General features: G+C 38.0%; 1 protein-coding gene across 1 annotated transcript in view; it reads left to right on the top strand.

Annotated features, from left to right (window-relative positions):
- Positions 1–15,910, top strand: part of LOC136875073 (zinc finger protein 665) — a 169,373-nt gene that overhangs the window by 121,123 nt on the left and 32,340 nt on the right. Inside the window, exon 12 of the mRNA XM_068227884.1 lies at positions 14,351–14,433. Coding sequence (XP_068083985.1) covers positions 14,351–14,433 — 83 coding nt within the window. The remainder of the gene's footprint in view (positions 1–14,350; positions 14,434–15,910) is intronic.

Below are 15,910 nucleotides of genomic sequence, written 5' to 3'. Positions count from 1 at the left end.
TAGTTTGTATGAGAACAGTTGGATCGTCTGTATCACGATCTGTAACTGGCAGGAAAAATGCGGCTGTTAGTTGGAGTTTGAAAGACGTAACGGATAATAAGTCTTTAAATGTAGGAAAATATAAAAGTATGAACTTACCCTTGTCTTGCGTGTTAGTTTAACTTCCCGTGCTGCGGGAGTGGGTTTAATCCGGCTGCCTTCAGCCTTGTATTGTAACTGTGTGCTGTAGTTCGTGAGTTAGCCTGGTTAGGAGGGAGGGGAAATGCGGACGCGTCGTCATTTGCTATATCGGGCGGGGAGGAGGTTACTGCTTGTGACGTATCGGCCTTGTGATTGCTTGAAGTATGCGCTGGGCGTGTTTGCTTCCTTCGTAATAACTCAATGTATCTCAGTATGCATTCAAATAAGGGGTTCCTCTGTTCGTTTACTTCATTCAAATTCTTGTCCTTATTAAATGACTTGTCTAGAAGGATATGAATATTTTCCAGACTGTTCATTAACCTTCCCTTGTTTAGCGTATTGAGAATTAATAGGTCTTGTTTAATATCTGTGAATCTATGGCCTGTTTCACTCATGTGTACTCCCATTGCTGAGAATCTTTTATGTTTCTCCGCGTTGACGTGTTCTAAATACCTTATTGTGAAGTTACGTCCAGATTGCCCTATGTATGTGGCCTTGCACTGATTGCATGTCAGTTTATAAACACCTGAATTCTGGAACCGCTCCTCGCTATTTTGATTGACCATATTGTGGTTGAAAAATTTTTGTCTTGTATTGTTAGTCGTCGAGAACGCTATTTTTATGTCATGCTTCTTGAATAAATTGGTAATTGCATAAATGTTGGGATTGTTAAAGGTGAACCTTACGTACTTTTTTGTTTGCTCTGATTGTTTTGTTAAGTTTGTTTGTAGTTTCTGCTTGCGTTTGGCAATTAATCCGTTAATGGTTTTTAAGTTAAAACCATTAATAAGGGCCTGCTGTCGAATGAAGGCTAATTCTTTATTTCTCTCTTTGTTGTTTAACGGGATTTCAAAAGCTCTGTTGATAAAACTGTGATACGCTGATTTTTTGTGTGAATCGGGGTGTAGGGAGTTACTATGAATGGTTGTTGGGGTGAATGTAGGTTTTCTATAAATACTAAAGTGAAATTCATTGTCTTTTTTAGTTGTGGTCACGTCTAAAAAATTAATCGAACCATTTTCTTCTTCTTCGACCGTAAACTGTATATTGGGGTCTAAGGTGTTCAACATGTGTAAAATGCTAGAACTGTCGTTATGATCCTTGTCAATTATGGCGTACGTATCATCAACGTAGCGTACCCATAAATCAAGTCCTTGGATATGGTCTATAATGTAGGAATGTTCCAAGTAATCCAAGTAAATGTTTGCTAGTATGCCCGAGGCTGGAGCGCCCATGGGGAGGCCATCCTGCCGATAAATCTTACCGTTAAACATAAAATAGTTTTGACTAAGGACGAATTCAAGGATAACCATAAATTCTTCTATTTCGGGTATGCTTACCTTTTTGTGTTCTAATAGGTTGGTTTTTATGATTTTAATAGCCTTCTCTATGGGGATATTGGTGTACATATCTTTTATATCGAAGGAACATACTGTGTGAGAGGATTTGAGTTTGAAGTCCTTAATTCTCTTGCAAAAATCGCTAGAATTTTTTACGGCTGTGTTGGCGTAGTAGACGTAATTTTGTGTTAAAAATCTATGAATGTATTGCGATGTTTTGTATGTAGGGCTCTTACGAAAGTTGATTATCGGTCTAATAGGTATGTCTTTTTTATGCAATTTGGGCAAAGCTCTTGCAGTAGGGAGTCCTGGGTTCATATTAATCAGCTTTTGTGATTCCTGCTCACTAAGAAGAAAGGTACTTTGTTTGAGTATACTTTTCAAGTTTCTCTGAATCTTTAGGGTGGGATCTTTACTCACTATTTTAAACTTGTTGTTATTAAAAAAGGTTTCGGTTTTCTCAATGTAATCGGATTTGTTCAGAATAACTATTGATTCTCCCTTATCTGCCTTGGTTACGACTACGTCGCTTTGCTTGATTTTCCGTTGTACGCTACGCTACGTTGATGATACGTACGCCATAATTGACAAGGATCATAACGACAGTTCTAGCATTTTACACATGTTGAACACCTTAGACCCCAATATACAGTTTACGGTCGAAGAAGAAGAAAATGGTTCGATTAATTTTTTAGACGTGACCACAACTAAAAAAGACAATGAATTTCACTTTAGTATTTATAGAAAACCTACATTCACCCCAACAACCATTCATAGTAACTCCCTACACCCCGATTCACACAAAAAATCAGCGTATCACAGTTTTATCAACAGAGCTTTTGAAATCCCGTTAAACAACAAAGAGAGAAATAAAGAATTAGCCTTCATTCGACAGCAGGCCCTTATTAATGGTTTTAACTTAAAAACCATTAACGGATTAATTGCCAAACGCAAGCAGAAACTACAAACAAACTTAACAAAACAATCAGAGCAAACAAAAAAGTACGTAAGGTTCACCTTTAACAATCCCAACATTTATGCAATTACCAATTTATTCAAGAAGCATGACATAAAAATAGCGTTCTCGACGACTAACAATACAAGACAAAAATTTTTCAACCACAATATGGTCAATCAAAATAGCGAGGAGCGGTTCCAGAATTCAGGTGTTTATAAACTGACATGCAATCAGTGCAAGGCCACATACATAGGGCAATCTGGACGTAACTTCACAATAAGGTATTTAGAACACGTCAACGCGGAGAAACATAAAAGATTCTCAGCAATGGGAGTACACATGAGTGAAACAGGCCATAGATTCACAGACATTAAACAAGACCTATTAATTCTCAATACGCTAAACAAGGGAAGGTTAATGAACAGTCTGGAAAATATTCATATCCTTCTAGACAAGTCATTTAATAAGGACAAGAATTTGAATGAAGTAAACGAACAGAGGAACCCCTTATTTGAATGCATACTGAGATACATTGAGTTATTACGAAGGAAGCAAACACGCCCAGCGCATACTTCAAGCAATCACAAGGCCGATACGTCACAAGCAGTAACCTCCTCCCCGCCCGATATAGCAAATGACGACGCGTCCGCATTTCCCCTCCCTCCTAACCAGGCTAACTCACGAACTACAGCACACAGTTACAATACAAGGCTGAAGGCAGCCGGATTAAACCCACTCCCGCAGCACGGGAAGTTAAACTAACACGCAAGACAAGGGTAAGTTCATACTTTTATATTTTCCTACATTTAAAGACTTATTATCCGTTACGTCTTTCAAACTCCAACTAACAGCCGCATTTTTCCTGCCAGTTACAGATCGTGATACAGACGATCCAACTGTTCTCATACAAACTACAAATTAGCAAACTTCATATTCGAAACAAGCCACACCTCTCCACTCAACAGGAGATAAGAGACGTGAAAACACCGGATGCCTTCTCAAGGAAACTTTTTACTAATAGCTCAACAGAAATACTTCACACAGTGCATACAAGTTCTTCAGTAATCAACGAACTCATGGAAAATTCACAAGACTCATAGTGAACTGTATTTTAGTCCATCAGTGTTTTTAACATTAAGATTTTTAATAATAAGTCTTAGTTTAACTAACAAACGCCTTCAATGCATCCCCCCCTCTTCCCCCCCCCCATCCATTCACACACGCACTACTAACACTTGTTTTTAAGGTTTTAAGAAAATTGTGAGACTGTTTTTAGCTAATTTTTACTTTTGCCAAATGCAAGCAGCTGATGATGAATGCAACGCATTCGAAACATGTCCTGAACTTTTAATCTAATGTCTATTGAAATAGCCTAAGGCTAAATAAAAGTGAAAGTATCGATCAGGTGGATTCTTGTTCCTTCAATTAATTGGATCTTATAGTCGATACGGATATGAAGTGGATAGTATGTAACACGAACGCCAACCAGGCAGGAAATATTGCGAACACCTACTTAAAGTTAAAGGTAAAAATAGCGAAAGTCAGCAAAGACATAGTTTTTCTTAAAGAATGCCTTAAAAATGACCTAATACCTAAATTTCTAAAAGGAACTCAAAAGAAAAAAATTGCATTCAGAATACCACTCAGCAACCCAAAAAATGGTCAATCGAACCTGGTTAAAGAGGGAAATTAAATTCATGTATAAAAAGAAACAATTTCTTAATCATGAACTATACACCACTCATCTCAAAGCGGCAACCACCCTTTTACCGTTAGAATGGAATTCTTTCCTCATATTTAGCAGAAATAAAATAGAAAAGTTAATGGATAAGAAACAGGTTACTTTAAATAATAAGTTAGATAATCTAAAAGAAGATCGTTCGAAGAAGGGGAACGAGTTAAAGTTTAAATCAGCAACTAGACAAATCACACACCCACCTGCTGTCGAAAATTTATCAAAAACTGTTTTTACAGAACAGGAATTGCAAATTTTGAGTAAAGGCCCGAAATATAATTGGCAGGCTACTAATAGAAGTAAGGAGTTAACCCTTACCTTAGCAGAAACCGAAGCAGCCATTCAGACCCTTCCATTTGAAATACAGAACGATTTGAGATATGAGGCTAAGAGAAAAATTCCGTCCCTCATAAACGGTTTTAAGAATAACATCCATAACACTCGAGCAAATAACGAATTACAACGGAAAATCAAGCAAAGCGACGTAGTCGTAACCAAGGCAGATAAGGGAGAATCAATAGTTATTCTGAACAAATCCGATTACATTGAGAAAACCGAAACCTTTTTTAATAACAACAAGTTTAAAATAGTGAGTAAAGATCCCACCCTAAAGATTCAGAGAAACTTGAAAAGTATACTCAAACAAAGTACCTTTCTTCTTAGTGAGCAGGAATCACAAAAGCTGATTAATATGAACCCAGGACTCCCTACTGCAAGAGCTTTGCCCAAATTGCATAAAAAAGACATACCTATTAGACCGATAATCAACTTTCGTAAGAGCCCTACATACAAAACATCGCAATACATTCATAGATTTTTAACACAAAATTACGTCTACTACGCCAACACAGCCGTAAAAAATTCTAGCGATTTTTGCAAGAGAATTAAGGACTTCAAACTCAAATCCTCTCACACAGTATGTTCCTTCGATATAAAAGATATGTACACCAATATCCCCATAGAGAAGGCTATTAAAATCATAAAAACCAACCTATTAGAACACAAAAAGGTAAGCATACCCGAAATAGAAGAATTTATGGTTATCCTTGAATTCGTCCTTAGTCAAAACTATTTTATGTTTAACGGTAAGATTTATCGGCAGGATGGCCTCCCCATGGGCGCTCCAGCCTCGGGCATACTAGCAAACATTTACTTGGATTACTTGGAACATTCCTACATTATAGACCATATCCAAGGACTTGATTTATGGGTACGCTACGTTGATGATACGTACGCCATAATTGACAAGGATCATAACGACAGTTCTAGCATTTTACACATGTTGAACACCTTAGACCCCAATATACAGTTTACGGTCGAAGAAGAAGAAAATGGTTCGATTAATTTTTTAGACGTGACCACAACTAAAAAAGACAATGAATTTCACTTTAGTATTTATAGAAAACCTACATTCACCCCAACAACCATTCATAGTAACTCCCTACACCCCGATTCACACAAAAAATCAGCGTATCACAGTTTTATCAACAGAGCTTTTGAAATCCCGTTAAACAACAAAGAGAGAAATAAAGAATTAGCCTTCATTCGACAGCAGGCCCTTATTAATGGTTTTAACTTAAAAACCATTAACGGATTAATTGCCAAACGCAAGCAGAAACTACAAACAAACTTAACAAAACAATCAGAGCAAACAAAAAAGTACGTAAGGTTCACCTTTAACAATCCCAACATTTATGCAATTACCAATTTATTCAAGAAGCATGACATAAAAATAGCGTTCTCGACGACTAACAATACAAGACAAAAATTTTTCAACCACAATATGGTCAATCAAAATAGCGAGGAGCGGTTCCAGAATTCAGGTGTTTATAAACTGACATGCAATCAGTGCAAGGCCACATACATAGGGCAATCTGGACGTAACTTCACAATAAGGTATTTAGAACACGTCAACGCGGAGAAACATAAAAGATTCTCAGCAATGGGAGTACACATGAGTGAAACAGGCCATAGATTCACAGACATTAAACAAGACCTATTAATTCTCAATACGCTAAACAAGGGAAGGTTAATGAACAGTCTGGAAAATATTCATATCCTTCTAGACAAGTCATTTAATAAGGACAAGAATTTGAATGAAGTAAACGAACAGAGGAACCCCTTATTTGAATGCATACTGAGATACATTGAGTTATTACGAAGGAAGCAAACACGCCCAGCGCATACTTCAAGCAATCACAAGGCCGATACGTCACAAGCAGTAACCTCCTCCCCGCCCGATATAGCAAATGACGACGCGTCCGCATTTCCCCTCCCTCCTAACCAGGCTAACTCACGAACTACAGCACACAGTTACAATACAAGGCTGAAGGCAGCCGGATTAAACCCACTCCCGCAGCACGGGAAGTTAAACTAACACGCAAGACAAGGGTAAGTTCATACTTTTATATTTTCCTACATTTAAAGACTTATTATCCGTTACGTCTTTCAAACTCCAACTAACAGCCGCATTTTTCCTGCCAGTTACAGATCGTGATACAGACGATCCAACTGTTCTCATACAAACTACAAATTAGCAAACTTCATATTCGAAACAAGCCACACCTCTCCACTCAACAGGAGATAAGAGACGTGAAAACACCGGATGCCTTCTCAAGGAAACTTTTTACTAATAGCTCAACAGAAATACTTCACACAGTGCATACAAGTTCTTCAGTAATCAACGAACTCATGGAAAATTCACAAGACTCATAGTGAACTGTATTTTAGTCCATCAGTGTTTTTAACATTAAGATTTTTAATAATAAGTCTTAGTTTAACTAACAAATGCCTTCAATGCATCCCCCCCTCTTCCCCCCCCCATCCATTCACACACGCACTACTAACACTTGTTTTTAAGGTTTTAAGAAAATTGTGAGACTGTTTTTAGCTAATTTTTACTTTTGCCAAATGCAAGCAGCTGATGATGAATGCAACGCATTCGAAACATGTCCTGAACTTTTAATCTAATGTCTATTGAAATAGCCTAAGGCTAAATAAAAGTGAAAGTATCGATCAGGTGGATTCTTGTTCCTTCAATTAATTGGGTTGGTTGGCCATCTCGGATCACCTTCCAGTAGTGATCACCACCTATGAGAAGTTCAATAGGGAGGTCGCTTTTATTGTCCTTGGGGTCTGCTAATTGCAACGTTCCGGCGCATGATAAAGAATAGACATCGTGTGGAACAGCAGGATGCGGGGAATACTTGTTTTCGCTCTCGAAAGCTGTTATCATTATATTAGTTTTCGACCACACGCCACTGATGTTAAACTGGACAACCCTACGTGTTGTAACCGTGTGTCGATCACACTCAAATGCCGTAACAGACAGTTTCCTTTTTTCGACAGCAGTAAGCTTGAGCTGATCCACGAGGCTTGTTTCGATAAAACTGGACTGACTTCCAGCATCTAAAATACACCGTGTTAGTTTGGTCAGTCCAGTCGGGCCAGTTATCCAAACCCGAGCAGTTTGATGATACGTGAAGTTGGAGGGCGTGTTTACATCTATCTTGCCCACCGCTACAGCTTCTCTCTCATCTCCTCCACAAATTGACACGTGGTGTGTCTTCTTGCATATGGAACATGATACCTTATTCTTCTTCGCACAGTCTTTAGAGTGATGGCCTCGTCTAAGACAAAGGAAGCATCTGTTCGCTTTCTTCAGTTTTTCAGTTCTCTCCTGGTTGTTCGTTATTGTTTGACAATCTTGACCCCAATGACCTCGATTCTCACAAAAAACGCAATACGGTTCTGTGACTTGTTTGATATTCTTTCTCTTCGGCTTGTTAGGTCTGGTGTTAACATGGAGAGCCGCTGCCGTCGGAGTATAAGTAGTCGAAAATGGCCGGTCGCAACGTATCTTCTGCGTAGTCAAGGCACACTCCACCTCTTCGTTCAAAAACTGCATTAGACGCGAGATACTGCTTTCTGATATTTCCAACCTCTTGGCGTTAAGTAGCCATCAGCGACAAAGATCGTCAGGAAATGCGCGAAGAATTTTAGGGGCTAGCAGTTTTCCATAGACGTCTACATCTTCACCTAGTGCTGTCAGCGCTTGAATCCGTCGGTGGCACTCAATAAACGTGGCATTGAGAATCTCAGGACTGTCTGAATGTGCAGGTTGCAGATGCTCCAAAAAATCCAGGTGGGATTGAATAATTCTGTTTTTATCCCCATAATGGGACTCCAGAATCTTCTTCACCTGTTCGTAATTATCGGCCGTTACTGATATTCCATCCACCAGATGTTTGGGTTCACCGTCGAGATATCCTCGAAGGAATACATGTTTGTTTATCACCGATACCGCTGAGTTCATGTCCACCGAAGCCTGAAATTGCTCCCAGAACCGTGGCCATGATTCTATGTCTCCTGTAAAGGTCTCTATTCTAATAGTAGGAAGCTTAACTTCGGAAGTAGCTATGGGTGACGTAGTAGTAGGTGAGCAAGCATGTGCGTCTTGTGAATTCTTTGCCTTTATAAGTTTATTAGCCTTCCGCATTGCACGTTTAGCACTGTCTATGTAATTTTCACAGACTTGTGTATCCTCGTCATAGTCGTCGTTCTCAATCAGATCGTGTATAGCATCATCTAGAACGATTAAGCTCTCAAAAGTGTCTTTAAGGCGTTCCAAGCAGTGTTCTACATCGTCCAGCGCCGCAGTATCGCTGAAATCATTTATCTGTTTAGTAAAACGTATAACGTTGGAACGCTGAGTAGTGCGTTTCCTTTTTAGCTTGTCAAGCGAGGACTGAGACATTCTTTCTTGTTAATCGGTTAATGTAATAATGTTCCGTGAATTTTCTCATGACGTGTCTGACAATGTGTTTTCTTTTGTAGTTGCAGAGATGCTCAGGAGATAGCGCTAGTTGTCACCCTGTCGTTGTTAGAGTCTCCTAGAGATTATGACCTCTTTGCAGGTTATATGACAACAACATGGAGGCTAAAATATATTGCAATCAAATATAGTATTTTGAGATGATTGAAAATCAAGGAGCACTCAACCGTGTATAAAAGCAAGTTTTTAGTGCTCTAACAACAATCAAAATAGTATTAATGCCGTGTAAGTACTTATCTGTTCCCTTGTCGTGGTGAAACGTAAGTTGACGAAGGGGCCGATAGATACAGTTTCACAAGTTTTTCAATCAACACCTTATTACATATTACACAAGATTAAAGATTGTTGTATGTTATTTTCTCCTGTATTCCGTGTTCCCGGGGTTTTGGCACCATGATATGTTTTACGGGTGTTAATTGAAAGCGTGTTTATTACAAGACTAGCTGATCGTGATTTTTTATTACGTCTCGTGTCCATACAATACAACAATCTACTGTCAACTGTTTCGTCATTATCTATATCAACTGTCAACATACAAAAGTAAAATTCTCTAATTTGTACATGGTCATAATCTTCAACACATGCTGTACATTGGGGTTCTATTTTATTGTTTATTTTTCTGAAGTAACCCAATGTATCATAGAATTTTGGCCATGTGTATGAAAACTTATGTCCAAAGTTACATGTATCTGGGTAACAATGAACACTCAATTTTTAAAATAAAAATTAAATTTTTACCGTACTGTTTGAAATTACATTTTAAGATGTTCATTAATAATAATAATAAGGATATTGGCTTTCCGTCCCACTAACCACTTTTTCGGTTTGTGGAGGTGCCAGAATTTTGTCCCACAGTAGTTCTGTTATGTGCCAGCATATGTACCGACATGAGGCTTACATATTTTAGCACCTTCAAATACCACCGTACTGAACCAGGTTTCGAACCTGCCAAGTTCTCTCCAGAAGGCCAGCGCCTCAACCCTCTGAGCCACTCAGCCCCGCAAAGATATTACTTATACTTACTCCCAATAATAAGGTTAGGAATAGGAGGAATTCAGGCAGTTCTTTTTTCATGGTAATGAACAACTGGCCATGTAGTTATCGGTGTACATTTGGGAAATGGTGGGTTCGAACCCACTGTCGACAGCTCTTAAGTGCAGGATTTCCATGGCTTGACATTTTCACACGAATATTAATCCTTTTGTATATCATCATTGCCATAAGACCTTTGTGTGTCGGCATGATGTAAAGCAGACTGTTAAAAAATAATTATTTGGTGAAAGAGAAACTGCAGAAATCATCATAAATGAACCTAATTTGCCATAGGTTATGTTTAATTAATCTTTGTTAGTAATTCAACTGGCCATTGTTTTTTGACTGTTAATTACGTTCAAAGTTTTCACCTTTTTGTCTTTACCAAAAACCAAGTAAATATCATCAAACTAAATGTAGTGTACATAGTCAATTAAAAATTATATAGACATCATACTGTATAGGCTTTTGGGCTTATGCTGTGTCAAGAAACTAAGGTAAAATTCTTAACGTTTTGCAGAGAACTGTGCTCTGCATCCTCAGAATAAATCTCGACTGTCCACGAGAAAGGCTTCTTAAACAATGACACTTTGAATTTGGAACGTTATAATAGAAGTGGGAATGGTACGTTCATTCGCCACCAGATGCCAGTCAGGACATGGCACAACACTAGCGTTCGAAGCAGAAGCTGACCGAACCATCACAATCAGTCTAATCGGTTCACGTAACGTGTTTGCTTAACATATGTCATTGACAAGTGTAGGACATAGACACAAGCGTGTAATGAAACATCTGGCGACGAGGAACGTACGAATTTGGAAAACACCGAGATCAAATAACCATAGTGAAGGGACAGGGAAGGGAACTACCTTCGTAAATTCTTTATGGCTGGCAACCAGGTATTACTTAATTGGTAGCCAGTGTCCCTGTAAATTGTTAGGATTTCTGCGTATTTCCACAGCTTCCCTTTTAGTCATGGATCTCTAGTGTCTAGTGTGGGTTTTGAGCGTCTTGGAACATGACATCATGATACGAGGATAGAGCGTGCTCAGCTATTGCCAATTTGTCTGGTTGGTTGAGACGAATATTACGTTTATGTTCTTTGATGTGGGTACCAATGGACCGGCATGTTTGGTTGATATATACCCTACCGCAAGTACAGGGAATTTTGTATACCTCAGGATGTAAAAGTGGAGACAATTTGTCCTTGGTTTTCCTCAGAGTGTGAACAGTTTTATTGTCGGTGCCAAACATGGTTGTTAAATTATGTTTTCCGAGGTCCTTGGCAGTTCGATCTGTGGTGTTGTGAATGTAAGGCAAGTAGGCAGTTGCTTGACTTCTTCCTTCTGTGAGCTTGGCTTGGTCATTTCTCTGGGATGCAGGGCTCTATGAATCTGCAAATCGCTGTAACCATTACCCTTGAACGTGACTTTGAGCGTGTCCATCTCCACCTGGATATGTGATGGCTCACAAATTCGTCTCGCCCTCTTGGTGAGTGTCGTGAGAATGCCTTGCTTTTGTGCTGGATGGTGGTGAGAATCTGCATGAAGATAGCGATTTGTGTGGGTAGGTTTACGATAGACGGTATGTCCTAAGGAGCCGTCCGGTTTCTTTCTTACTAGAACATCCAAGAAAGGAGGGCATCTGTCTGACTCAATTTAAATAGTTAATTTCATTGATGGATATTGCTGATTTAGGTGGTTTAGAAATAGATGAAGTTTCTCAAGACCTCCTGTCCAAACCACAAATGCAGCATCTACATACCTCCACCGTATCATAGGCTTGACGGGCGCCGAAGCAATAGCCTCCTCCTCAAAATGCTCCATAAAGAAGATGGGCATATGATTGAAAAGACAATAAGATGTATGTATGTTCAGTCCTCAGTCTGAAGGCTTGTTGGATCATCAGCAGCACCACCATTAGTTGTCATAGATGGCCTGGGCATTACTGAAGAGGAATACTAAGAAAATGAAGAGTGAACTTGTTTACCATTGCTTTCCTTACTGAGGCAGGAGTTGCCATTGTATATCACTCTGCCAACTCTCTGAAATGCATGGAACAACAATCCCTATGAGCAACATTTTCACACCATTTATAGGAGTGATTGGCTGCATAAGTAATGGCACTACTAGCATTACTCATACCTCGGACGTTTTCCTGTTGGCAAAGTGAATGATAAGATTGTGACAGATCAGTGAAAATAACAAGAATTTTCTAGCACATACCAGAAGACTGTAAATTACTTTAAACACTAGGTCTTGCCAGCAAAGCCATCTCAATAAGATACAAAACATTAAATTTAGAAATGCTGCTGTGTTTGATAAGATTTCTGGGCAAATACTACAGTAAAGTCAGAGTACATATCTGTAATGCTTAATTGATTACTGTTTGTATGGAGCAAGTATACTAAACACATGAAGAGTTGTATAAATGAAAGGTGATAAACATAATGCCAATAATGACAGTCTACTCATCTTGAATGTTGTTGCATGCAAGCTCTTTGAAAGCATTCTTTATGATTATATTATACACGTTAACAAAATTACTAACTGGTTCGAAAGGAGGTGATTCAGGTTTAGGGGACATTATTCTACTGTACTTATAGGATTCAAGCAAGATATAGCAGATATATTTTTTTTTTTTGCTAGTGGCTTTACGTCGCGCCGACACAGATAGGTCTTATGGCGACGATGGGATAGGAAAGGCCTAGGAGTTGGAAGGAAGCGGCCGTGGCCTTAATTAAGGTACAGCCCCAGCATTTGCCTGGTGTGAAAATGGGAAACCACGGAAAACCATTTTCAGGGCTGCCGATAGTGGGATTCGAACCTACTATCTCCCGGATGCGAGCTCACAGCCGCGCGCCTGTACGCGCACGGCCAACTCGCCCGGTAGCAGATATTTTAGATTCAGGAGGTTATATGGACTGTATCACGATTGACCTACCTAAGGCTTTTGACGGGGCCAATCATGGGAGAATACTGATAAAAATGAGTGCAATTGAGTTGGAAAGAGTAGTGACTAAAATGATGGTTATTTTTCTAGAAAATAGAATTAAGAGCATTAGAGTAGGTGAAGCTTTATTTAATCATGCAATGATTATGTTGTGTTATTTAGGGGTTGTAAAGGAGAGGGCATTTACATCTCCAGCAAGGCCACAATTAGAGTAGGATTACTTGATTAGAGAACAGGAAATAATGCACAGAAAGCAGCTCCATTTCTTGAGGGTGATTTCTGAAAGTCGTGTTACAGAGATTTTGCAGAGTTTGGGCTGGTAAGACTTGGGGAGGGGAAACAAGCTGTACAACTAAGTGGTATATTGTGAGTTGTCATTGGAGATATCACTTGGAATGATATTAGTAGATGAATAAATTTAAGTCAGTGCTTTTTAAAAGTAGGAAAGATCACAACGTGAAAATAATTTGAAATTCAAGGGGACAAATATTGGCAAATGTTCATTTATAGGAAGGGGAGTTAGCGACAGAAATGATTTACCAAGAGAGTAGTTTCATAAATTTTGAAATTTTGTTTTCTATTTAATCAATTGATAAATGCGCTGCTGCCTGTGTGACAGCTCTAAATACTGATCAGTGTTGATTTATGGATTATATTGTTGATTTATTTATTATTTATATGTTAATTCATTGATTGATTGATTGATTGATTGATTGATTGATTGATTGATTGATTGATTGATTGATTGATTGATTTGTATATTTATGATTGTTAATCTTAATGTGATGTACAGGGACGGATGATGGATATTTCTGTAGTTATGATTTAAGCATTGTCCACTTGTTGGGAAATTGGTATGAATAAAGTGGGATTATTTGATATTACAGTGAGGTGTTTTGGGAATGAACTTATATAGGAACATGGAAAGGAACAAAGAAGCGACAAGTCATGTCATGTGTAGAAAGATGGGAACAGGGGAATGTGAATGTAAGAGGATAAAGAAAATAGCTAGTCAGTGTGGAAATAGGAATGAAAGAGGGAGAAGAGGGAGCAAGGAAGGTAAGGATTTGAAGACAGTCTTTGTCCTTTCATGTTTCTCCTACTGCATTGCTGCCTTGTCTAGTGCTATCCTATCATGTGTTTCTTTTCATGTCCTTATCTCTCTTGTCACTTGTCTGTTCCCTTTCATTCTTATATTTTTACATTGGGAGAAAAATTATTTATACTATATTGTGCAAATATGAAAATTATGTTCTCAGCTGTTTCCTGTTTATATTTATTTCCTAACTTCTCTGTTTTAATTTTCTTATTACTTATAGCCTTCTGAAGACACAAAGGAGGAAATATTCATAGAACAACACACCGTTGAACAGCTCGGTCCGTACATCAAGGAAGAAACAGGGTATGTAAACCACAAACCCTATACAAATAGGAATAAGGTTGTACCTATTCACTGTTGTATTCAGTTGTGGATAATTTATCTCCCAAAATTGGCCATTTTCATCAGTTTTATCTTTTCTTTACAAGGTTACATTTATACTCTTATAAATTAAAAATTGATTTGTTAAAATTATCTAAAATGTTCAGGAAGTTTGAATATATATCTGCAAAAATAATATCTGGTAGATCTAGTTATTTCTGAGGCATATTAACTTGTAATACATTTAAGCAATGGTGAAAAATGTATTGTTTCTTTCACTGTCACTGCATCATTTGTTCATCATATTTTTGTCATCAGCAATTATTACCTCCAGATATTCTCAAAATCTAAAAATTCAAAATTGTTAAATTTTTATGGACATTGAAAACAATATAATTATTTCAAGTTACATAATTTATATCCGTTGATCAGGATATTGATGGCTCCATTCAGTAGTACAATAACACAAAGAATATTCTTTTTTAAAATTATTTATGTGGTTAGATTTAATTTCTTATGATCTGTCCAGTTCTACTGTGTGTTAAGTCAAATTCCTCCATTTATGGATGCCAAAGCAGAAGGGTTGTAGAAATGAAACATTCAGTTCACTAGATCTACATTTTATATACCATAGTTTTGAACTAAAATTTCCACGTTGTAAGCATAACAAGATATCGTGGTGTTAATTTTATGTTTGTTCCAGTGTTTTTGTCATACTGGTTGATTGTTGCCATTTCCTACTGTTCATTTTAGTGCTCATCGTCAGTCAAGTGCTTGAACTGTGTTGATTGCAAACACATTTACAAAATTAGTAAAAGTAGTATATGATTAGTATAAAGTAATCAAATGGGCAGCTACAAGTTTAAAATTTGTTAGGGTGGCCTAAAAAATTGCCAGAATTCTTCACATAAGTAAATTTACTATCTAATGAATGTGGGTAAATAATAATGTAATGATATAATTTTATTTCAGAATTCTCATTATAACAGTGATGAAACTGAGTAGCACAACTGTATACGCCGTTATCAAACTTTTAACCCAGTAGTGTCCTCTTAACTGAGGGTGTGCCATTGGGCTATTTGGTGGTTATGTTTTTGCTGTCACACCTTTGCTGTTTACTGCATAAAATTATCTCTGATTGCCACTCCGGCACTCACTAGGATGTGATTGTGTAAGCTAAGACTTGTACCCTCAGCCGTGGCCTTGTATCGGCAGATTTTGATGTGGCTAGTCATGGCCTAATGTTTGACTTCAATCCACATTTGTGATGGAAATTCTGAATTCTGAAAGTTTTATTTGTTTCTTGCATCTTCTCGTCTGTTGTGTGGTGCATTGACTTGTTCCAAATTAACAACTAGTGGCATGAAATATTCTCTTCAGTCCTTAGAACTGTCCAGTAACAGCTTATATTTTCTCATTATGCATAGAAGAGCCATGCATACAGCTGGAGAACGCTCTA

The sequence above is a fragment of the Anabrus simplex genome, chromosome 5, assembly GCF_040414725.1.
Source record: "Anabrus simplex isolate iqAnaSimp1 chromosome 5, ASM4041472v1, whole genome shotgun sequence".
Classification (NCBI taxonomy): domain Eukaryota; kingdom Metazoa; phylum Arthropoda; class Insecta; order Orthoptera; family Tettigoniidae; genus Anabrus; species Anabrus simplex.
The sequence above is the reverse complement of the archived record's forward strand: the minus strand, read 5'-3'. Positions and strand labels throughout refer to the sequence as shown.